The 27,052-nt window shown below is 37.5% G+C and overlaps 1 protein-coding gene across 6 annotated transcripts; it reads right to left on the reverse strand.

Annotated features, from left to right (window-relative positions):
• Positions 1–3,276: 3,276 nt before the first annotated feature.
• Positions 3,277–26,305, reverse strand: TBX1 (T-box transcription factor 1). Of its 6 annotated transcripts, none has more exons than XM_072144496.1 (9): positions 26,054–26,305; positions 21,521–21,631; positions 19,403–19,751; positions 16,334–16,435; positions 15,401–15,572; positions 14,397–14,552; positions 8,691–8,758; positions 7,544–7,641; positions 3,277–4,697 (listed from the first exon to the last, which is right to left on the reverse strand). In XM_072144496.1, exons 1-9 carry the CDS (start codon positions 26,076–26,078, stop codon positions 4,315–4,317), a joined length of 1,464 nt encoding a protein of 487 aa, XP_072000597.1. In that variant the 5' UTR covers positions 26,079–26,305; the 3' UTR covers positions 3,277–4,314. The 6 variants fall into 6 exon arrangements, with proteins under 6 accessions (XP_072000597.1, XP_072000595.1, XP_072000598.1 ...); XM_072144494.1 differs by having other exon boundaries at positions 19,403–19,802; XM_072144497.1 differs by lacking the exon at positions 26,054–26,305 and adding an exon at positions 21,798–21,966 and having other exon boundaries at positions 19,403–19,802.
• Positions 26,306–27,052: the final 747 nt, after the last annotated feature.

The raw sequence follows: 27,052 nt of genomic DNA on the forward strand, positions 1-27,052 counted from the left end.
CTCACCCCCTCTTTCTCTTCCTGGCGCCAACGCATGCCCACCATGCTACGGTATGGCGCGCACACATGTGTGTATCTAGCCTTAGTCATTGCAAACTCAGTGTAGCTTTTTTTTATTTATTTTTTTTTTCAAATATTTCCCCATGCATCTGAAATTTCCCCATGCATTTCTGTGCTAGGCTATTCTCATTGTCATTCTACTTAGTCATACCCCTTGCAATTACAGTGTGCTGAAAAAAATCCGGCTTCAGTATTCTTATCAGTATTAGGCTGCATTCACACTAACATGTGACCGCTGCGCCATAGCACCGTACCGGACCATACCGCGCTGTGCACCCATTGCCGGCCTATGAGGGATATATATACATCCCCCAACGGTCGTATGAATTTAGCCTTATGCATCACTCTTTGAATTATTGTAGATAATTATATTTTCTAGGACACTTAGGGTTTATTCAGATGGGTGTGTCTGTTGCACATCCACAAAATACAAAGGCATAATGTCCATGTTCAGTCTGTATTCGCAACAATTTGTTTCCTATCTGTATGCAAAAAAATAAATTAGAAACCCATCCATCTTTTTCCCGATGTTCAATAGCCTGTGAATCTACAGCACGGAGGGGCTCTTCGAGCCATAATCAGCCCGTCTGTGCCGTATAGTTAAAGGCTGCAAGGAGCACTCCCCCCTCCACTTCCTGTGCTGCAGTGAGAATACGCTAGGTTTCCGAAGGGGTAGAGCCGAGCAGGAGCAGAGGGGATGGTGAGAGAGGCCTCTGAATCTGCCCCAGTAGCCCTTCAGACTTATTAGCATACTTTTAAAAGTTGATTTCAGATTAATAATAAATATAAGAGGATTACCACAGTCATGGTGTCTGGATCTATGAGTAAGTGTCCCTGATTTATCATGCTTCATTCTTATGGTAGATTTCCTTTAAATTAAACTGATTACTTTCACTTTACATAGTTCAGCCCTAAAGCTAAATTAAATTAGAGAGCCTCCAGAACCAAAGAAAATGGTCATGCTGCTTTATACTTGGATGCAAGTAATAAATCTTTTCCTTGGCATGAGCAACTGGGAGAGAAATATTATACCCAACTAAACAAAGGAAAACATTCAAAGTATTGTATTTTTAGATGTTTTTTGTTTCATGCCTAATATTTGATTAATTATTCCCACTGGTGCCTAAAAATATTATTTCTGTTACATATCATATATTTCTGTACATTCCATATAATGCAACAATGTACAGATGTGGATGATGCTATGTTACAGTGTATGGTATATGTGGCCTATTTGCAAATTCCTATCATGATATAATGGTATAAAGTAGGGTATGCTTACAGGGGGTAGATTTAACATAAGGATTCTGCAGCAGATTAGCACATGCATGATGCCCTTGTAGTGGAGACACATGCTGCAGTCTGGTGCAGACTTCTGAAGATTTCTGCCCATGTAATTAGCCTGTGGAGGACTGATGTCCATGGATCCACTGCAGGGGCCTTATGTATTCGCTTCTAAACTAGCCGTCATATGGAAGGAACATAGGGGGGATTTTTCACAACTTGTCTGACTCAATACCGGTGTGCAAATCAGGATTTAGGTGCAATTCCTGGAGCATCATGCACCAGCGTTTGATACATCTCTCACATATTTTATATTTTCCACACATTTTTTTTAAAGCACTTAAAGGGTTCCACCACCCCAAACATTATAATCTTTGTTGTGAGCAAGTTTAGAAAATGCTTTATAATTTCATGGACCCTCAAATGTATTCTTTCATCTGACCATTTTATTGTTCTGTTATGTCTAATTTTGTTTATGTACACCATGATGTAATGTGCTGCAGTTTATAATGATATTAAAGAATTATTATTAGTATACGGTAATTAAAATTGTTATTATTCACAGACACCAATTATTTCTGTCTCTTATGCAGTTTCTGAGAAATTCCCAGCTTAATCCATATGCTAATGAGTTTCTTGGTGCACCAAGGCACCTGCTGCACTGCTACGTCTTCCTGGACCACTACCCTCTCAATTGGGTAAACCTGATATTTTTACTGTGAAAAGTATAGGGTGACGCTTGAAGAAAAAGGAAATTATTAAGGAAGGAAAAGCAATGCTCCAGGTGCCGAGGACACATCCTAGATGCACTAGCTGCCTCATTAACATAAAATGAAACTGGGGATAACTTGGAAATGACAAGACAAGTAATTAGGAATTACAGTGCATTTCTATACAACATGCTGCCAGTATATAATAACTGTAGGTGGATGTATTAGAGTCCTATTAAAACTGATATTATGGACTTGGGCAATTGTGGATGCATTTTGAATTTGTAATTGTTTTCAGGAAAGAGTAGCATAGAATAGAATAATGTAGTGAATGATAATATGGATATTCCTATGTATGTTACATGGCTCTAACTGGTCCATTTTGCAAAGTAGGAAACTTGTTTTTATCCAATGAAAAAGAGTGCAACATTTTCTATGAGATTCCCATCTGATTTGTGTGTGTTGGATTCTAGACTGCATCACAGAGAATGTATAAACAATTAACATCCTATCTCTCATAGCATGGTGTCATTTTGATAATTGATTCTATTAACTATTTTGCCAGATAACTAACCATCAGATTTACTAAATTTATGGAAGTTATAAAATGTTTGTGTGTCAGTCTTCCTTGTCTTTGGCTTAGGAACTATTGTCATTTGTTTTAAAGGTTACTTTAGTTCAGCTTATTAAGAAAAATTAAGATTATACAAAAATTGCATACAGAATTGTAAATAAGATTTTATACACTATTGAGCTTTGTATTTTCCAACAAATGTGTTATTGGTCTTAGGCAAAGTAGTTAAGGGATATCCTTTGTAAAATAACTCTAATTATTGGATGTGACACAAGGATGAGAAGTCTCTGGATCTGAACAAGTGTTCTCTGTCATCCTGCTACACATACTTTACTATGGCAGCTGCTTACATTACAACATGATCTGTATGGCAACCTTTTCACATATGTAGAAATGATCATTTCATGTATACCTACTCATCAAATTCCCCTCATACCAAAGACATGCTTAACAACTGCCTCCTTCAGTACAGAAAAAAACACAAGGGTACGTAACAAAAGAGACGACATTTATAAGAAGCCATCCTTTTCTTTTGAACAGGTTATGGTATTCTACATACATATGTACAAATGCCTCTACACTGGGTATGTACAGTGTTTGCAGAGATGAAATGCTAGTTGCACAAGAACATCTTGTAATGTAGACATGGTATTGTACAATCTCATCTAGAAAATAAATAGGGGTTGCTTTATTTAGTTCAACAGAATAAATAAAACTTCATGTGCTCATATAGTCCAGTCAATGAGCTGGACTGGCTTCTTACAAACCACTGGTTTCAGCACAAGCTTTGGCACAAACCTATGAGTAAAGCCAAACTTCATATTTAGAAATTTTACAGCATCATACTGAAATGAAGAATAGCAGGATAATGAGATGATGTTTAGAAATGCACAACATCAATTGTCTGTGGCAGAACGGCTCTAGTTTACTCATCTGTAAAGCAGTTTTATTAAAGTGGTTGATGACTTAGAGAAGGGACATAAGTTAAACAGTAAAATACTTGCATAGTTGGAGTTTAATAGCACATGATGTGCATTCACAATTCATATCACAATTAGTGCAGCCAAAACTTCACTCTTCAAAAGTAAAAAAACAAAGAAAAGTGTCTTAATACCTTAAGGCTCATCTGCAATTGAGCCCAACATACTGTACATTTATTTCAAGGAAATACAAGAAAACAGCACAACAAAAGCATATGGCTTTCTTAAAGCAAGGATAGTGCACTTGACCCTGCAGAAGTCAGTGCCCTGTGAGCAGGTCTGAATCAGGAACAGAGCAACTGTGGAGACTAATACTGCACCTTGTTCTTCCAGTAGCATTAGTAAGGCTGAACTTGTATAAAGGTCCATTTCCTCCTCCTCTTAGGTCTTTGTGCTCATCGCAGTCCCCCCAACCCTGCAAGTCACTTACACATCTCAAGTGCCTTTGCAGAGCGTGTCTTTTCTAGTGACAAAGTGTCATAACAGCCCCAGCAGGATTAGGTGGAAGATCCAGCTTGCTTGTTGGTTGCTGTCGCAGTCACAATGGTAACTGTATGTCTGCCCTATTGACTTTAGGGTCAGAAAAACTTTAATTTCCACAGTAATGTAATATCCAAAGCATACACTACTGAATAATTAAAATCATGCATAAAACATCCATTTTCTAATAAGTTTAAATAATTGTTCAATAAGATTATTCTCTCCCGTTATCTTGGTCCATATTCATAACTGCTAGGTGCACCAGCTGCAGAATACATATTGGCTGCTGCTGGGTTCATATGATGATGGTGGTAACCATGTCCTCTGATGCCTGGTAAAGGATAGGGAGTTGGTCGGGTTTTTGCTCCTAGATAGTGATCATAGCTTGTTGGATACTTGTAAGGATGATGGTGCAGAGGTTCTGAACCCTGAGAATGGGGGTCCAATCGCAGTTCGTGGGGAGGACTAGGTCTACCAGTAGTGAGAGGAACAAGTCCACCAGGCACAGGAAGTGATGGGCTGAGAACTCTGGACATGAGTTGTTGATGGGCTGCGTCCCCATGTAACGGAGTGCCACTAGTATCCCTTTCATAATCTCTTCTATCTCCATCTGCAATAGAAATGATACATTTGATTATCAATTTATATGTCATCTCCTCTGTATTCTGTAGATATAAGCAGTGATCATCTAAAAGTGATATTTACTGGAAAAAAGACATGGCTATAGGAGAAAACGTGAAAGTGTTGCTGCACTTTATAATTACACATCTTTTTATTTTAGAAATGTATAGAATTTTTGGCTGATTTACAGGCTTTCCATTGAGGTTATAATTGATACACTATTTGTGAAGACCAATTCTATGGAAATGTATTGGGACCCATCTCCAGAAAAAAAACTAATATACACTACAGTGCAGGGATTGTACATCACATCTACTCTCGACAACTCTCTCATTTTACCAGTTTAGTGCTGTAAGAAGCATTTTTACATAATATGCCCAATATTGTTTTCACTCACTCCAGATGGCAAACTTAATACCTGACAAGTTCATATCTGGCACCAAACACAAAGCAGAAAGTAGATTCATGGAAGAGTACAAAAAGACCTCTGTGTTATTATTGCTGTTTTGTATTCAGTGGATCAGATGTTCTTTTACCCTGTTAGTAAAATAAACAGGGGGCTTTGCAATTGTTCCCAGCAAAAGCTGCTATCAATGCAAGCAAGCCTATCTGAAAAGTAAGATGTGTATTTTCCTGCACTCCATAGTCTAAGTGCAGGGAGGGGAAGAAAAGCAACAAAACCGTTGTGTGGAAAAACCCTCCAATCCTTATCATTGTATTGAAGTGAAAGCTGTGTTCTCCTGACAAGACATTCTTATAGGGATGAAATCTGAAAGAAATGACTGACAAGTATGTGCACGCTGGAAATTTCTTAATGTTGTGTAACCCTAAACAAACACAGACTCCGTTTATTTGACCAGACCCAAAGTGTGCTCTAGAGGATGGGCCCCCTCGGTGTCTCTAGAATTGTTTGCACTGCATAATGGAAAATAAATACATGTAAAATGTACCAATTTATGTCACTTTTGAAACCTAGAGTGTAAGTAGCAAGAAAAAACTCCCACAGTGTGTGTGGTAAAACGCCCTTAAACTGCCTATCTTGTCCTGCTGTAACAATACCTCGTAAGGAGGATAACAAGTGCAACTCTGTTGTATGAAATGAAGCAGGTAGAAGCTATCAAACGTCTTCTATAGTAACCCTATAAATTAATTAAATAAACCCTATCTATACTTGGGAACAAGCATATCCACAAAAAAAGCTAAATTATTCTCTGAGGTAAACCCCAAAACAGAAAAAAAACAATATCCAAGGTACACTTTTTTGCCATTCCTCCACACAAAAAAAAATTTGGAATAAAAGTGATTGGGTCATACATATTCATCAGAATGGGGGAATGTCGGCTTGTCAATGAAAATGTTAGCAAACAAATGATACCTTACACAGCTCTATACACCAAAATCTTATAAAGTTATGGGGATCAGAATGTGGTGATACGGCAAAAAAAATGTGTACAAAATATTAAAATGTATTAAATGTTTTAAAGAATTATAAAACCTATATTAATTAGGTAACCATGTGATCAGATTGCAGCTAGGAAGTCTAAATTGAAAATAATCCCCCATGCAGCTCTGTAAATGGTAAAATAAGAAATTATGGCTTTTGAAAGGAGGAGTGCAAAAAAACACTAAAAAGTGTTTTAAAAAAATATAAATAAACTCTGAATAAACAATTTTTAATCATCTAAGTGAAATGCATTACACAGGGTGACATTACCATGTGCAATCAATTTTGCTGGTAACAAAGTCATAGTTTGCAACACATTTATCACATTTTCCATAGGGCTCTTCCTTTAAATGTGTTGTGTTGTGCCAAAGTTTAAAATGATAAATGTGTCATCGGGTAGCGTCCACTAAAAAAAACTGCTGTATGTAGTGCAAGTGGCTCTAGCACAAATAAGTAATTAATGTATCAAATAAGAGTAGATATTATTATGGTGTCAAATGTTAACGCATTTTTAAAGGTGGCCCACCAACTCATACAAAGATGTAATTCAAAACCTAAACATTTAGATGTGACTATCCACAAAAAATTAGTTATAGGAGAAAATATAGCTCCATTCAGGCATGTGCACTACCACTTATTCCTGGGGAACACTTAGGTTGTCTTTAAGGCCCCTTTCACACTTGTATTTTTCACACACGTGTTCTGTGCAGGCTTTTGGTGCGCAGAACTTGCATTTCACTCTGGCCCATGGTAATCAATGGGTTTTTTCAGACTTGCTTCTTTTTTCACACATACACACACACACGTTTTTTTTTTTTAACACGTGTTAAAATCTCAGCATGCTCTACCTTTGCAAGTCACATGCGTGAAAAACACACCATACAAGTCTATGGAGATGCATCAAAACCGTATTGCACTCTGAGATAGATGCAAGTGCAATTGCAGTTTTTCTCTGATCAATCACCATAGAAAAGATAGACCACAGTCCTTTCACACGTTTTCTGAAATTACCAAAAACTGTGAAAGGGGCCTAACTCTCCTGTCTTCCTAAACTCAAGAGGTTTGCTAGATCACTGATTCTTTTGGGTAGTGCCTTGTAGTACTAACTCAGGCAAACCTATTAATAAAGAAGTCTAAGATTGATAGAATATAATAGATATGAATATATTTGCCATTAAATGTTGGTCTTCCAGAAGAATAGTTTACTTAAATCTGCATAGACTTTATAAAATAATTGCTGTGATGATGTATAACAATCTCAACAATACGTATGAATAAAAAACTTACATATACACAATACTAAACTATTAATACTGCAGTACATTAGAAGGTAAGAGTTTCTTATACATATACCAAAAGTTCATTATTACCCATGGTGCATTTCTACTGACCTTTGTCACTTCCATTCTGTGGAGGTGATGAAACAGGATTCCTAGACCTTGCAAAAGCACTCATGAGCGGGAGGGATCCTGGTCTATGATTCCTGGGCCTGCAAGGTCATATATATAGATATAAGTCATCTCTAAACATTGGTTGTTCACTTTAAGTTCATTCCAGTAAATAATTCATATTATTTGTGTAATGTACTTTCTCTATCAATTCTTAAAAGTTTTGCTAGATCTCTTCTTGCTTTCATATAACAGGAAACGTCATTCTTTACTTCCTGTAGATACACACCGCTCCATGGTCATGTGATGTTACACAGGTGCACGGCTCATTATATCAGAGAGAGTAATCAGAGCTGTGTGATACTAATAAGCTGGCCACCTGCTTGGCATCACATGACCATGGACCAGTGTTTATCTACAGGAAGTAAAGAATGAAGTTTCCTGTTGCATGACAGCAAAAAGACAACAAGCAGAGATCTAGAAAAAAATGTTAAGATTTAATACAGAAAGTATATTGGAAATTTGTATAACTTTTCATTACACGAACAATATCGATTATGTTAATAATTTTATAGCATGTGCCAACATTTGCATAGATCACTCCAAAACAGAGGATCATATCATTTTACTAAACTACTCTTTTGTTCTATATCACAAATATAAAAAGCAGGGATTCACTTGAATGAACGACATTTTGATATTCACAACAGTGTTTTCACACCCTTACAACATTTAGTAGTAGATATATTGATAAATTATGCAGTAGCTATTTCAAGAACGATATTTTCCTTCAGTAGCCTCTTACCCTCATTCTACTCTTATCCACTGTGTAGTGAGTTTGTAATATCCTTGTGTAAACACATTGAACTGTGGCCTGAAACAAGCAGATACTTGCTCTATAAAGATATGATGCAAGTGTCTGTTTAGTAAAGAGTTGCTTCTTGCAGGTAACCCAATTTATGAAGTTCTATGTGTTAGGGTATATCTGTGACTTGCTGCGGTTGTTAAACATTAAACTTTCAAATCTACAAAAAAAGCTTCATTGTATTGCTAAAAAATATAAGATAGGGATTTAATTTGTTGGAAGTGTAACTATATGTAAATTGATGTATATTACGTAATGTGATTGGAATAATTATATTTTACTCACCAGTCCTCTGGGTCACAGTCCCTGAAGCCCTTAGCAAATGGGTTACTAGCGATTTTCAGTTGTGTTATCTAAAATAAGACAATGAAAACATTTTTTTTAATTATCCATCAAATGTCAACCATATAAGTGAAATTTTTGTTAAAGGTTAGAGCGACATGTAATGTTACTCTTTTACTATATATGTAATAAAGGTCATAGGACAAGGGTACAGTTACCTTATAAGCCCCATATGCACAACACATAAATATACAGTATACATAACTTTTTTGAAGTTTGCACCTGATCTACTTGTTTTTTTAGGTGACATTTAAGACTATTAATCACTTTTAGAGCGTCCACCTTAGCACTTTGTTAAGATTTCAGGGATAAGATGAGAAGGAAGGTGCATCTGCTTACACTATCACAGGACAAGTTGTACACATCATCATATGGGACTTGTCCTGAGAACTGCATACACAGATGTAGCTATGAGAACTCAGCTGTGGCCCCCAGACGTGCTTTGCAGCATCAAATTCATAACTACTAGGGCCTCATGCACCATCCATATTTGCTTACAGTTCATTTTGTTTTGATCCATAATACAGAGCCAATGTTAGTGAATGGAGCAATGTATACACACATATGTTTTCACAGCTGTATTTCCATACAGGGTCTGCATAACTCATTGCACAGCGTATTACATCAGATGCTGTATAATGTTCTAAAGTATAGTTAAAAACAGCAATGATAAATACTACACAAACACTAAGCATGCATAAAATTGTACTGATGTAAAGACTGAGCTACAAAGAGAAAATGCTATTCATATTTTATTTCTAAGTTTTATATTTCTTTCAAAAGCTTTGTGCGCATAAAACTTGGCTTCAGATCAGAATACATGACATGTTCTAACATACAAGATTCGTGCTTGTAATATGGTGTGTGAAACATTATTTTTGACTGAATTTTAAATTAGAAGTGTCCATTTCCTTTTTTAAATGGGAGGATTTGAGCTTTATGAATCTGACAGTTAAATGTTTCGCTCACGTTTTTGCTGCTATTTTCAGTATTATCCGTATTTATTTAAAAACTCTTTAGCAAACAATGGCCATACAAGAATATTTTAAAAAATGTGAAAAATGTGCAATAACCTGTCAGGGAGTCTGAAGTAAACCTGCAGGAATTACAATGGCAATGCCACAAAAGCGTAAAAAAAAATTTTCCAGCTGTCAAGGAACTTTTTAAGTCTATTTCTTGTATGAAAGATTCATCTTTTACATTTAATGTGAACTAGAAAATAAAGTCAAAACTATTGTTCAGCAAAAAAAGTGAAAATATAAGCAGCTTTCAAGCTAGTGATTATTATAGATTCACCCATAGCTAATTAATAATTGTATTCCCTAATTATTGTTATTTCATTTAAAAAAAGTAAACTAAACTAAAAGTAAAATAAAACCCACTAAAATGTAACTGGTAACTTTCCTCCATTGATGCAACTTTTTTTTTAGTAAAGAAACAACAACCAACTATGGTCTGGAAATGTGCATATGGTTCTCCTCCACAGATCTAAACAAAAGAACTATCATACACCAATGAGGTTACTGATAGGATACAAGGATGTGTAACATGCACTTGCAAGAATATGGCACATTACAGAGATGGGTCACCAGCAGAGCAGCAGAGACAGATCACTGGCTAAATCATATGTGTGTATTTATTTGGCTCATCGGGGACAAGGCAGGGCATTCTCTATATTTAAGTAAATCCGTGGATAAAGTATGTGATTGTGAGTTTCCGGAATGGGTTGAAAAACAAACTTTAAGCTCTCTCTGTGACAGTTTCAGACTTAGAGGTCAAAGTGATAGAAACCAGGAGAGAGGCAGTGAGAGGGGGAGAGAGAGACAGAGCAGCTGTCCCGGGTCATCAGAAAATGCCAAGCTTAGAAGAGTGCCGGGGACTACTGCTTCCTCCTCCCTGTGTCATTCATATGTGATGATGTGCATGCACTGCATGGCCTTCTTCATACATACTACCACACAGTGCACTGCATGGCCTTCTTCATACATACTACCACACAGTGCACTGCATGGCCTTCTTCATACATACTACCACACAGTGCACTGCATGGCCTTCTTCATACATACTACCACACAGTGCACTGCATGGCCTTCTTCATACATACTATCACACAGTGCACTGCATGGCCTTCTTCATACATACTACCACACAGTGCACTGCATGGCCTTCTTCATACATAATACCACACAGTGAACTGCATGGCCTTCTTCATACATACTACCACACAGTGCACTGCATGGCCTTCTTCATACATACTACCACACAGTGCACTGCATGGCCTTCTTCATACATACTACCACACAGTGCACTGCATGGCCTTCTTCATACATACTACCACACAGTGCACTGCACGGCCTTATTCATACATAATACCACATAGTGCATGGTATGGCCTTCTTCATACATACTACCACACAGTGCACTGCACGGCCTTATTCATACATAATACCACATAGTGCATGGTATGGCCTTCTTCATGCCTAATATCATGCATGGCCTACTTCATACATAGTAGCACACAACACTAAATGGACTTCTTCATACATTATACCACACACAGAGAATCACATGGCCTTCTTACTACATATAACACACAGGGCACGGCATGGCCTTCTTCATACATACTACCACACAAGGCACTGCATGGCCTTCTTCATACACTATACCTCACAGGGCACTGCTTGGCCTTCTTCATACACATAACACACAGTGCACTGCATGGACATCAATATTTATAAAATTTGCACTTTGCTAGAAATGTATTCATTACAATACACATTGTGGATCATGGCCTACTGTATCTGCAATAAGACATACTGCAATGCATAGACTAAACACAAATGATAACACACATTGCACTACATGGTGTGCTGTACCAATAATAACACAAAATGCACTGCATGGCGCACAATACTAATAATTACACAAAGTTCAAAGTGCAAGTGCGTGGCCTGATATATTTATAATAACAATAATAAGAAAAATTTTACACAAGGTACACTGCATGACCTGCAGTGCTAATAATATCAGAACTGACCTGCTATACTAATACACACAATTCACAATGCTCTGTATACACCAATATAATGATAATACCACAAATAACACATTGCGTAGTATAATATCATGCTCATAATATTACTACAGTACACTTAAAGCCCTCATGACCCAAAATAGTAGTTTGAGTACGTGGCCTGGTATATTAATACGAACAATGTAGTCTATATACCAAAATAATACTAATGATTCTAATATTACCACAATGTACTGAATGGCCTGATAAAACAATAACTATAATAATAATGATAATAATACCACAGATGATATTCTGCATGACTTTCTGTAACCCAAAATAATAGAGGGCACTTGTATAATAATACACACAATATATACAATAATGATAATAATATTACCACAGCCTACTGCATAATAATACTACAATACACGATACTCTGGATCAGCTAAAATAATCGAATGCATTGCATAGTCTTGTATACAAATGCACACAATGTTTTGAATTCACTTATCATAATAATTATAATAATATTAATATTACCGGCACAGTGTACTGCCAGCCTGACAAAATAATAAATATAATACCAATAATAAAAGACAGGGAACGCGGCATTAATGCAACAAATACTGCAAGGTTTGCCATATAAAGTCTTGGAGTTTAGTAAGACCAGTGCTTTTAGGATATGGTAAAATGTGAAAAAAAAAAAAACATTACATTTTTGAAAACGTTTTTTAGAAATTCCTCCCACAGTGCAATAATAATAATAATACAAGTCAACACACTGTACATTGCATGCCCTGCAATACTAATAATAACAGCTAGCCCTTACCACTGTGCCTACTATACAGATAACTGCATACTGCATGGCAGGTAAAGATCGACAGCAATGCATTTCATAGACAAATATAGATAGATAGATAGATAGATAGATAGATAGATAGATAGATAGATAGATAGATAGATAGATAGATATGAGATGGATAGATATGAGATGGATAGATATGAGATGGATAGATAGAAAGATAGATAGAAATTAGATAGATAGATAGATAGATAGATAGATAGATAGATATGAGATGGATAGATAGATAGATAGATAGATAGATATGAGATGGATGGATAGATAGATGGATAGATATGAGATGGATAGATAGATAGATAGATAGATAGATATGTGAAAAAGTTTGGAGCAGCACCGCAATGCTGGTGGGTGCAAAGTCCAGATGCCCTCTGGCCCGAGAGCCTCAGTAATAAAGTTTCAAAAACTGGCAGCACTCCGGATTGGTGTCAAAAAGGTGACGGGGTGTCTTTTGGAACATGGAACATGGAATAAAAGACACCCCGTCACCTTTTTGACACCAATCCGGAGTGCTGCCAGTTTTTGAAACTATAGATAGATAGATAGATAGATAGATAGATAGATAGATATGAGATGGATAGATATGAGATGGATAGATAGAAAGATAGATAGAAATTAGATAGATAGATATGAGATAGATAGATAGATTGATATTTGCTGTTTACATGATATATCTGGGAACACTGATGGCAACTTCCTTAGTGAAGTACAACAGGCCTGGCACATCTAGGAAAACAGAAAAGCAGATTTGTCCAAACACTATGTGATTGACATGTCACAGTGGGGAAGTAATATAGAGTCAGAGTGCAGGGACTCTGGGTTTACATAGGTAATGATATCCCTGTGGGGTTCAGGCTTGTTTTCTTTGCCTCCTGATGTCCATCACTTGTATTACTGGCCAGGGCAGTGCTGCTCCCACTTCCTGGACAATGCATTAAGCAGATGGACACTGGAAAGTGACTGCATGTATATCATGACTATGGGGGTATGATCAATAATAATTGTGTATATATATCAGTCATATATATTACTGTATATATTGTCTTCTATTTTTTATGTACTGGTATTAGGATGATTATATCATAAGGAGAAGCATGTGTAACTGGTTTATTTAGTATGTAGGCGCTAATAGACCTCAAATTATTAATGTGTTCATGTCAGTGTTTTGAGCCACTATTTGGACCATTCATTATAGTTTTCCAATTTGCCCTTAAAAAAGTCACTTTATGTATTAAAATAAAAAAAACTGATCTGCAGCCATCTAATCCAGTCTTTCCTGTCAGCTCCTGGGGTTAATTTCTAATAACGTCTCCCATAATATAGCCCTAGTAATAAAGATAGAAATAAATCACAATGGAAGTGATTTCCTATGTTATGTGACAGGGGGAAGAATTTATAACCTGAAAATGCAATCCTTCATACATACAAACTTTCTCAACATGAGTTATGACAGGACGTATAGTTGATAATTGTTGTCCTGGGGGTGGAGGACACCTCAGATATTTGGCGGGAAATTATCAGTGTAGTTTATGATGCGACTGAGGAGAGTTTTTCAGAGAAGACACGTGGATAATCCTCCTCAAAGGCACTGAGGTAGGTCAGGTATGTTTATCCCCTCTGTACTATGCAGGGCTGCCGAGTATACACTGTAATAGCTTCAGCCCCATAGAATGTGACAGAATGTTTTATCACCATTGGCTCCTGACCACAGAACGGCGCTGTGGAGCCTGCCTGTCCTCCGCAGGTGCTGCGCGGGGGCGGCCTAAGCACTTACCCGATGATTCTGATAGGCGGTGACTGCAGTGAAGCGGGTCTCTTCAAATACAAACGTCTTGAAGTTCTCCTCTGCATACTTCTCACTGTCTTTCCGCGGGTCCACATAAACTACATGGAACCGGGGCTGGTACCGGTGCATAGAGTTCAGGATGATCTGAGGAGAAACAAGTACAATCAGTAATGTGATTTATCTATTCCTTCTCTCATGGGGTCAATAGTGCAACTGGAAATATGTATTAATGCAATATAAAGCGCGGAAAGAGCATCAATGGGAAGTACACACTAATCGCAAAATATACAATAAATAGCACAGAGGTCCCGAGATACAGCCAGGAAGAGACAATACGTTTTATGTAAATGAACCGATAGGTATAAAAATACTGAATATAGATAATATATCTAATATATCATATATCATATAAATATATATTTATATATATATATATATATATATATATATATATATATATATTTTTTTTTTTTTTTTTTTTTTATATCTGAATAAAGACTATATCTAATAGTAAAAGGCATAAAAAAAAACGTAGATAAGATATGGATAGATTCATAGTGGATCTGACAAACACGTATCCAAATATAGCTAAAAATTGTTACAAACAGATAAAGCAAAATGGATAATACAGTCCATTTAGAGAATGGATGGATAATAAACGATTAAATAATACATATATATATATATAGGAGGACTAGGAGTTATATATAGCTCTGTATAAGATAAATAGATAGGTTTCTAACTGAACAAAAAAATAGTATATGAATTGATAGCATATAGATTGATAGAAAAATAAATTATATATATATTATATAGAAATATATATATATGTGTAGACACAAGAATAAATTATTGATGTATTTAGGGATTCATGGTATTTGCAATAGATAGGAGGATAGATAGATAGATAGATAGATAGATAGATAGATAGATAGATAGATAGATAGATAGATAGATCGATCGATCTGAGGCTTCTCCTGGCTCGCACTCACATGGCCATTGTCGTCCAACAAGTTATTGGTCAGTTTCAATTTGTCAAAAGACACGATCTGCTTCATCCACTGGGCGCCCTTGGCTGGAGAGTCCGGGTGATAGTGCACCCTGCCCGGGGTGGCAGGGTCAGCCTTGCCCGCCACTAACCAGGACGAGCTGTGGAAGGCATATCTGAAGGGGGGACACAAGACGTCTTATTACAGGGCAAATGTGTGTTTCTGTCTCTATTCTATATGCCTGGTCTTTGTCAGTATAAGTGTACAAATGTCCAGTATATATGAATATACTGGATGCAAATACTGCTAATGTCATGTATGTGACTATGTGCATATGTGGTTTGTATTTATTGTATATTTCTGCTACATTATATAAGAGCAGGCATTGTGTGATTCTGATATATGGACTTGTATGTACATTGTATTCCTCATTGTAATTTTACGTCTCCCTAATTTCTGATGCAAAACAATCTATTATGTTGCGCGAGTCTGTTGCACATTTAGAAATATATCTGGTGTATGGAAATGATAGATGTAGATGCTGTGTTGATTTTTTTTTTTTTGCTACAATAATAGAATAGGGTAAAGGGTCGTTATTACTATTAGTATTTGTTAATATTATGTGCAATCACTCTTAACATGTCACTCAATCTCCAAGTATTATTTAATTTTCATTTTAATCTTACATTTTAGATAGGGTACAAACTTCTCGTGAGGAATATAAACAACTAAGAAATCATGTATTTTTGTGGAATACGCAAAATAACATTTGTGTAAAATATAGGAAACAGTACAAAGTGACTAAACTTAAAGTCCACCCTTTCATTTAGTCATCGATGGTATACAGACTGGGATACAGACTGGGATTTCTCTAAACATGTGTGTCATGCACAGCCTATATGGATGTAGAGTCCAGCAATATAGAATATATCTTACCTATAGCGCTTATCATCCACTGGTACAAAGTCCATTAATAACATGTAATCCGCCATGGGGTCCATCCCAAATATTTTCACCTGGAAGGTAGGAAACATGCGCCTGGCCAGAGGAAGGAGAGGGCAATGTTATGATAACACACAATGGTCACTATCTGATCAGCATATACCTCGTCTTCTATCCTGATTGATGAGTCCATAATTGTACCTTCCACCAGAATTCCCCATCTGATATAAAGCTCCTGACTGCAGGCTACTACCCTCAGCAGCCTTATCTCTGTTTCTATTCTGCCCTTATCCTGTGCAGTGTCCCAAATTAATTTTATTATGAGTCACAATCCCAATGTAAAAGACAATGTAACAACTACTATACCAACATCAAACTTCATAAAGAAAGCGGGATTATTAGAATGTATATATATGGTCATTGGCAGGTTTGCAAAAGGACCTAAAACAATAGATATGTTGCTAGATAAGTATATATTTATATATAGAGAGCGAGACATAGCTAATATAGATAAATAACAATACTATAATACTACAATAATAACAATAATACGCTATAAACAAAAATATCTATTTGTCTATTTATTTATCTATAAAACACAAAATAGTCAACACTAAAAGTGCTCCCTAGTTTTGTTTTATTACAAGTGGGCCTTTTGGATCGTGTCCTGGGATAGCACTCATCATTTCCGCTGCTTTTCTCCAATTTTTATCTGTCTATCCAGCTAGCTCTCAACTCATATGTATCTACCTATCCACCTATCTATCAATTCAGTTCGCTTCAACGAAGATTTATTGGCAGGAGCAACTAAAAATTAGCATTGATATTGCTATCTGTCATTTTTCTTTTAGCATTATTGCACCTTTCAGTTTATCAATGTATATAATGTAGGTAAATAAACAAATGGATAGAATGTTATGGAAATTTTATCTGGATAATAAGTAGTAAGGAATGTGCGGGAGGCGGTGAGGACTGTGCGGTGTCACTAGGACAATGCGGGGACAAACAGGTAGAAAACACAGAGCTGCCACACACATCACTGATTTTCCCCATCACTTCCACCGCTCAATGGCTTTTTATCTCATTTACTCCTTAACCAGTTTTCAGAGGAGTCTAAATGTAACGAGATGTCACTTCGTACATTCCATCTCCTTCATCCAGCTTCCCCGCCTGGTAACTAGAGATGGCAGCCTGGGACCCGTGTGAATTATTAAATGACTTTCTCATATTGTATCCAACAAAAGGAAAACTATGCCATAGCAAATCATCTTTCTCTATACTACACGGCATCCCCCATTCTCACATTATAATCACTTAGAGATATTATGTTGTATTGTTATGTTAATATCATATATAATAGTATATTAAGTTTGTACTGTAGCTATTTCTTTTGAGAAATCAAAGAATCAGTAATGTTTTCCAGTTTTCGGGTTTCTAAACCTTAGATGGAAAATAGATACAAAAGCTTAAAAAATACTAATATTAATATAAATACTAATAGTAATAAATAGCCTCTCTCATGACAAATAGAATGTGAAGTTGTTAAATATAATAATAATAATTTTCTGCATCTGGTAGTAATGACATTTGTGACAGAGGTGAGAGATCTCTCCTGTCCCTTGTCACACTAATGGTCTTTATTTGTCCTGGAGATTGATTTAAATGGATTTATAGCCACTGCTGGCCGTAACAGCAGGGTGTCAGGGCCTACAAACACTGGCACTGAATACACCTTAAGTGCCTATGAATTTGGAGAACATTTCTCTATTTATTCTTCCCCTGTGTTCTCCTGCCTTTATTTCTCTGCGCTTTATTTCTGTCTATTCTTCTATTTCACCTGGTGAGAAGTAAATTGGATTCAGTAACCTGGAATAATATTTACTCTGAGCACCAAGAAGGACAAAGAGCAAACACTGCTGCGATACAGGAGATATAGGTCACATCTTGGGGACAATAAAGGTAAATTTAGGAGTCTCCACTAAATATTGAACATATAGAAATAAAGTAATCAGATCATCTGCTTAAGATTTCTATGATTTAATTAAAGACCTCTACTCAGGGACTACAGATAGAGACTACTATAGAGATTGTTTAGAGGTGGAATCAGTTATATATTCGTAATAATAATAATTATTTAAAAAGCAACATATGGACAGGCCATAAATAATAGACTGAATTGTAAACAGATTGTTAAGAGGTGGGATAAATTCTATATCCTTAGTAATAATAATACAAACAGAGTATATATGTAATGGTATGAATTGTAGAGAATTGTTTAAAGGTAGAATTACATATTAGCCTGAGAATGTAGGATAATAAAAACAAATATAGATAGATAGATATTGCTCTGAATTACCAAGAACTAATAAGATTTCAGCCGCTTCTGATGGCATATATTTAGCATTTTGTATTGCATTTTATATATGGTTTCTACAGCTGATGGAATAAATCATTTGTGGTATAAACCCAAACCTTATCCTGATCTCCCCCATTGTCTGCCTGACGTGGGAATCCTCCTGATGTTTTAGCCTCAGATTATCCGTGGAGTCAGCACTCTAGAGCCTATAGGCTTTTACAAGACACAAATCTCCACATTTTCCAATAATCCCAGTGCTCTTTATGCTGCCGTGTTGGGTGGTGATAGAATGAATGCAGGGAAAGCCTCGGTGTCAGTACAACTAGCTGTTCAGTGTGTGAATTTGGTTGTAATTCTGTATATACTATACTAGATGGTGACACTACATAATGGAGTCTAGCAGGTGGTGAGTAGCTATGTTTTCATAACAGCTCACTGTAAATTATTCAGCTTTTCCCTCCACAAGTTGTTTGCCAATTATTGTAATTACAGCAAGAAATATTCCCACTATGAAATCATCTTTCTAAAATGGTCACAGTTTCCAGTGCCAGCTCCTGCTCGCAGCAGTCTCAGGCCTAGAGAATATACTTAGATCCCTGACAGATGCATGAACAGTGTCGGGCATTAGCAAATCCCATCCAATTGTAAGACAAGAGTCATAGGAGTAGAATGATAATACATCCTGAGCACTGGTGTGGTGGCCTTACCTGCCAGCCTTGGTGACTATCATCTCTGTGCCCAGCTGGTTAAACTCGTCCCACAGAGCCTTCATCTCCAGCTGCACGGTGATGTTGCCCACCTTGGGGTTCTTCTTCACCGGGGCTTTGCTGCTGCTGCTGCCGCTGCTCCCGGGGGTGGAGGAGGACGAGCAGCTGGAGGACGGGGCCCCCTCTGCCTCCGGGCAGGCATGGCTGGAACCGGGGAAGTTGTACGAGTGCTGGGCCGCAGAGCACGCTTCATAGTGGGCTTCGTGCTGGCTGTAGGGGTCCCCCGGAGATGGGGAGAGGTGGTAGCCCCCTGAAGCATTCAGGCTACTCAGACTGTTCGCCGTGAAAGCTGCAACATCGCAGAAATGCGAGAGCTGGGTGAGCCAGGGACTGGAGATTGCTGAGATCATACCCAAAATAATAAAAAGAGAGCACAAAGAATAAAGCAAAGGACAAAGCACACAGCGCTATTCCAAGCAGGAGACCGGGCTGGCTCTGCTACATGCAGGAACTTAGGTGATATGTAGGCTGCTCCCTTCCTGCTGTTTACTATAGTCCCGGGGCTGCCTGGAGGAACCAGTATGTGGGCGACATTCCTGGATAGATGGGCCAGTTCCTGTCCCTGGCACTGGGCAGTGTGTGGCTCCTGCTTGTGTCCTATCTCCTTGGCTGCTCAGATAGTCAGGGCCTCCCCTCCTGCTGCTGCTGCTGCTGCTGCTGCAGAACCGCTTCCTATGTCTGTGTGGCTGGGAAGTCGCAGGTAAAACCTCGCCTGTGGGACGCTGATGGAATGATTGACACACAAGTGCCTCTTCTTAGCAGAGCTTCCTCCTCATGACACCCACTTTTCGGTGCAGTTATATAAGGCGTCACCCTTGCTACACCCCCTCCTCTCTCCCACTTCTGCCCTCCCCTTCCTATTGTTTAAACAATAGACATAGACACTTGTGTAGACCTCCATCCACAACAAAACAAACAGGGACTTTTTCTTCGACTAAAAGCAAACACCAAGCTCCAATGAGGTGGCATATCCCTTCCTCTGTACCTGTCCTATATCTGCCAGCTAGAGCAGGGATTGTCCCTCAATGGATGGCTTCTTTTCCTTCCTGATTAGAAATGTTACTTGTAGCTGATAATAACTAGATTGTAAGAAGAAACACATGGAATAATATATGTATGGCCCGGAATAGTTCATATCATTCAATACAATAGCTACACCGAGCATCCATACTGGCAAAATATGTCACAGCCTTCTGTCAATGGGTAATGTAGGATCTATTCTTAAAATAAGGTTTACTATTATTATTATTGTTGTTGTTATTAATGTTAAGAAACACTGGCTAGCTTATGGCATTGCATAAAATAAAATGCAAATAAAATATAAGTATTTTCGTGTTTATATTTACTTATATTATTATTTAATGTGTGTATGATACTCTCACACATTGTTAATCATTTATTACATTCAGAACTCGAGGGTTGAATTAATTTTTGCAAAACTTTATAATTTAAATTACGCATCTCAGATTATTTTAGATTATTGACTGTAACTAGTAGTATTTATTAATACTTATTGCTTCAATCTCTAATCTGCTAAGGAATGATATTGTATATGGTCTTGTAAAAGTAGATGTGACCGATTCCTGACCTGTGGGCACATGTTTTAGCAGATTCGTGCCCACGAATGATAATATTATTTCGTCTTTCGCTCTATTTTGTAGCCTTTTAAAACCGCATACTGTAGCCTATTAATACCACATTGCTGTTATTATATTATTAATGAGGTTTTGCCCACTTTGATACATAGTCGGTTTATGAATTCATAAGTTACTTTTGCAGAGTTAACGTTTATTTCCTTGGTAAACTTGAAATTCGGCTTGTATTTGTACATATGTCATAACCTTAACTGTGCCACATACAGTGGGTGCTCTCTATAAGCCCTGGTAGGAGCAGGTTCCCTATATAAGGTCACAGATTGGCTCTAGCCCACATAATGGACCGGCAAAGGGTAAGATGAGGACAAGAGCAAATTAAGGGACATACCTTACACATGACTAAATCAGGCACATCGTGACTAAAGAGATGTGTAGGGAAATGGTTAGTGACAGGGACACTTACCCTCCATATCCCTGGTCACAGCACTGAAGTGCATTCTCATGGGGTGGCACTGGGACCTGCAGAGCTTCTCCAGGGCAGCGCTGGGCTCCTCTGTGTCCACTTGTTCTGAGGCTGAAATCAGAGAGGCGATACTGAAAGCACTGGCTTTAGGGGAGAGAGGGCTGCTCTCTTCCATAAGGGAGCCAAAATAGCAGCGCCCCTTCCAGATTGTCCCTCACGGACACCATTCAAGTGAAGGAAACCATAACCCACACATAGAGAAGTAAGTGTTCCTTACAACAGCAAATGCCAATAGTCCCTTCAAGTACTTGTGTCCTGGAGATCAGTACGTGCCATTGTCAGCTTTCAGGACATAAACCTATGGAGCACCCCCTCCTCCCTTGTATGATGTGATTGTGGAGCCCTTATCTGTGCCCAGTGTCAGCCAGTAGCCGGGTGATGTCACCAGTGTCCATGCTGGGAGCTGCCCGCCTCCTGGATGGGACTGCACGTTCTGCTGGAAATAGAGGGCTGTCAATCACCAGCCTAACGTGCCAACTGGCAAATACAGGGCAGCTCTGCAATGCCACTACACCCCATATATTATCTATCTATGCATATACAATGCATGGAGAATCTCATCTACCAGAGCAGCATTTCTCCTGAAGATACAATGGGAATATCCAGATATTAGTGTGGGAATGTGCAGAATAGTGGTGGATCTCATTAGCAAGGGATTATTCCGGGATGTATCCTCCTCACATTACCTGATGAAATGGCCCTTTCACAGTCCTGATGCTTCCTGAGAATTACCAGGTTTTAGGGATATGCATTCCATGGGTTCTGACAAATATACACTGTAAAGGGGCATTGTTGGCAATAACAAGGACTGCACTGAATAGTTCTAAGGACCTGGTAATCAATGGGGGATGGACACAAAGGTAGGATGGAGTTTCATAACGATTTTAGCAAAGTTATTATAACCAGTTGCTGTGCTCTAAATTACATGATTTCTCTATCTCCATAAATTATCAGCTTAGTAAAAAAAAAAAAAATTTAAAATACATAAACACACATACAAACACACACACACACACACACACATATGTGCATTTTATTTCCATGACATAGGCTGTAGTCTGTATAATATTGGTTGTATCAGCATTCATTCCATACATACCATCAGAATCATCTGTGCACATATAATTCAGTCTCACTTGTTCCCACCCTGAATCTATAATTATTATAATTGGAGTCGTAGCACAGACGAGTGAGAACAGTTTTTATAGCAGCAGTGTAATAAATTAGGATATACATAACATGTGATGTGTCGGAGTGTTAAACTGGTTTTCTGTAATAAGTTATATTTTAGGCACATCACATTATATGAGATGCCCTGGGGGCACGTGCTGTGAGATGGTTGTATCCCAGCTTATGCTGCTTCTCTCACCCTATCAGAAATGGATCAGGACAGTCATGTCCTATGTTTAGCCATACACCCTCATGCAACCCCGTTCCTCATAGATTTACAGTTATAAATCACATGATCAGATAAGCTCCTATCACTTGTCCTCACCTGCTCTTATATCGTTGTGTCTGTTATCAGAGCCTACATATCAATCCCATAATTAACCCACCTTCTGTATATATCATAGTATAAGTCTAACAGGTAATGTACTCAAATAAAATTAATTATTTACTCTTTAAAGAACACAGCATAAATGGCATAAACTTAAAAAATATTTGTGGTGAAATATATATAAATAAAATACATATTGTGCTGGTCTGATGTTATAAATGTATTATATGCTGCATGCTGTATTAATATTACAATCTATTATAGGTATGCTGTGTTGGTAATTTATATGCATTCACACAAGCTGTATGCCTTACTGATATTTTACATAACAGGCAAAATGTTTTGCTGTGCAGTGCAGACATGCTGTATTGGTATTGAATATTTATTATGATGTATTTGTATTATACATGTTGTATTGGTATTATTCGTTTATTGTATACTACATGTTGTTTTGGTATTGATATGGTAGCTGCATGACTGCATGCTCTATTGGTATACATTTATTACAGACATACTGAATGTTGTATTGATATTATACATGTTGTATTGGTATTGTACATTTAATATAGACATGATGCATGATGCATGCTGTTTTGGTATTGTACATTTATGTTGTATTAGTATTGTACATTTAGTACAGACATACTGCATGCTGTATTAATATTGTACATATTTTACATTTAGGACAGACATACTGCATTTTGTATTGGTATTGTACATTTATGTTGTATGACTATTGTACATTTAGTACAGACATGCTGCATGCTGAATTGGTATTGGACATTTAGTACAGACATGCTACTTGCAGTATTGATATTATACATTTCACATACTGAATGTTGCATTGGTATTGTACATTTAGGTTGTATTGGTATTGTACATTAAGTACAGACATACTTCATGTTGTATTGGTATTGTACATTTATGTTGTATTGGTATTGTACATTTATTACAGACGTGCTGCATGCTGTATTGGTATTGTACATTTATGTTCTATTGGTATTGTACATTAAGTATAGACATACTTCATGTTGTATTGGTATTGTACATTTATGTTGTATTGGTATTGTACATTTATTACAGACATGCTGCATGTCGTATTGGTATTGCACATTCATGTTGAATTGGTATTGTACATTTAGTAAAGACATACTGCATGTCGTATTGGTATTGTACATTTATTACAGACATGCTGCATGTTGTATAGGTATTGTACATTTATGTTGAATTGGTATTGTACATTTAGTACAGAAATACTTCATGTTATATTGGTATTGTACACTTATGTTGTATTGGTATTGTACATTTAGTACAGACATTTTGCATACTGTATTGGTATTGCACATTTATGTTCTATTGGTATTGTATATTTGCGGGTAAACAGGTCTTGTGAGTTGTGTTGTGACAGTAGTTGTTACGCCTGTGTATGACAGGTAGACAGACAGGCCGTGGTAAGTCAACACTTCCTGGCTTCAGGCTGCAGAGTCCATTACATGCGTCCAGGGACAGGCCTAGGCATTAGCACAGCTTGGAGATGATTCTGTGTATGTCACCCGTGCATGCTTCAGAATGCTGCACTGTACAGGTAGATTGGTTCGGAAGCGCCTATGCAGTATACATTGTCATGGATGTCATGTTGTACATAATCATCACCACCCAAGGAGCGTGAGACAGATACAGCTCAGGATGCGGAATAAAACCCATTTCCGTAGTATCTTCCTACAATTTATAGCCCTACCTGTTTCCTCCATGTTCTTCAGATAACAGATATGAGACCCCCCCCAACCTATTTTAATATGAGTTCTGACTATGAAACCTCCCCCATTCTTGTCTTCTTTATATGCGATGTCATCAAGTCTATATTTCTCAACACAACAGACAGTGGTCTATGGCCCGACTTCCAAGGGTTAAAGGGCACTTCATCTATCACTCTTAGGGACGTCAACACCCACCTTTGTGTCTTTTGTTATTTTTTCCTGTGGCTGTTATAGTGTAATGGCCGACCAGGGCAGGAAGCTGCAGTCTGATGAAATGATACAATTCTATCAAGAGCTCAGCTACATTGTCACAGAATGTAATGGGCCATGAATAGCAGTGTGTGGACAGTAAGTATGTATGTACCTGGTCAGACCCTGCAGATTCTACAGGAGACATCAATCCGTGTGTTTATTATTCTGCAGTAATGAGATCCTGAGCACCAGGCAAATTTCCTGTACAGCCCCAGTTACCATATTGTGTTTAACCATCACTTAATCCTCACATCAACAGATCGGGTGACTTATTTGCTACAACCTTCCACTTTTCTCAATGTATCCTTATTTATTTATTTTCCCCTAGATGGAAAGCAGACCAAGTATTAACATATTTGCTGACACTTACTACGTTGCATGAAACAAGAGATCACTATGATGGAGCTGGAAATACTTTCATATATTCTGATTACATCCACTCTACAGACCTGAGTCCTGCTAACAATGCTCAATGTGTCACAAACAGGGCAAATGACAAGGTCATCCAGCTCAGCCTGCTCTAAAAGAATGTGCCCAGTGCCACCTATCTGCCCACAAGTGGAGAGACATCAACCCATTATTAACCCTAAACATGCCACATCCACAAATATCTACATCCTTCATGGAACTGCTACCTTTTCTAGAATAAATCCTTGACATAAAATCACATGCAGACCTTAATGTACTATGAGTATATATACACATTTATATAACAATTATTAGCATGTACACGCACTATTATCTATTATCCAACATTTATAATTAAAAGGTACATACAACGGGACTCATTAATTAACTACGGCTACTATATAAATAGCAAATGTTGTAGTAGTGTGTGAACTGTGTTTTTGTCTGAATCAATGATAGTCTATGTAATGTGTGAATTATACAGAGTTTGGAATATGGATTACGTGTAATGCTGATCTCCTACCGTAGTCCATGTTCTAGAAGAAACCCCTTACTTACTTGTTAGCTCCCAGTGTGAAAACATTCACTTGTCCTCAGAGGAAACTTGGCTCTTGGATGCGACTGCAGTAGCCCCGGATTTATTTATACTGTTCCCATCACAGCATGCAGTCCTGGCTCATTTTTCTCTGTCCTATAAATCCAGCACAGGATTTCTTATGGTATTCTGCAACCAACCACCAAGGCAGGACATCCGACTTCATTAAACATTAGAGGGGGGCAAGTATTGCTTCTACCTACATGTAAAGTACCAAGTCCTGACATGTGCAGCTTAGGTAATGGCAGGCAGTATGGGAAAGTATAGGAACACCTCCTCCAGCAGATGGAAGTGTGGTGTCTGCTTAGCTCTAGCGCCTCTTTTGACTGCAGGCAGGTGAAATGATCCTGACTCCATTATAATCATCTGCACTGCCACTTTCACTAGTCACAATCAGAGCTGTCAAGTGTTTGGAACACTGTATATATCTATATGTCTATTTATCCATCCATCCATCCATCCATCTATCTATCCATCTATCTATCTATTTATCTTTGTTCCTATCTATCTAACAAACCCTCTATTATCCTTATTTCTTATGTTTCCAGAAATGATATATCACCTGTCTATATCCCAAAATACATATTGCTTTGTGTTAACGCTTTCCTCGCCTGACCCTTCTATTTATATGTCTCATGCGGATATATATGTTTCAGGGTACTGTTATTCCCTTTCTCAATTTTCACATTGCTTCTGATAAATCTGTCAATTAACAGGCACACTTGGTGGGACGTGTTCGCCGAACCAGAAAAAAAAACAACGAACCCATGCAGAGATTGGTATACTACTATATATCAAAGGAGAAATAGATAGGTAAAATATAAATATAATTTAAGTATAGAGAAGTATATATTAATACCACACATATAATGGTATGGAAAACATGAAGACTGCATGTATCGATAGAAAGGGATATTATATACACATATCCGATATATAGATATCATGAGATACATAGAAGA

This window comes from Engystomops pustulosus, chromosome 1 (assembly GCF_040894005.1).
Source record: "Engystomops pustulosus chromosome 1, aEngPut4.maternal, whole genome shotgun sequence".
Lineage (NCBI taxonomy): Eukaryota > Metazoa > Chordata > Amphibia > Anura > Leptodactylidae > Engystomops > Engystomops pustulosus.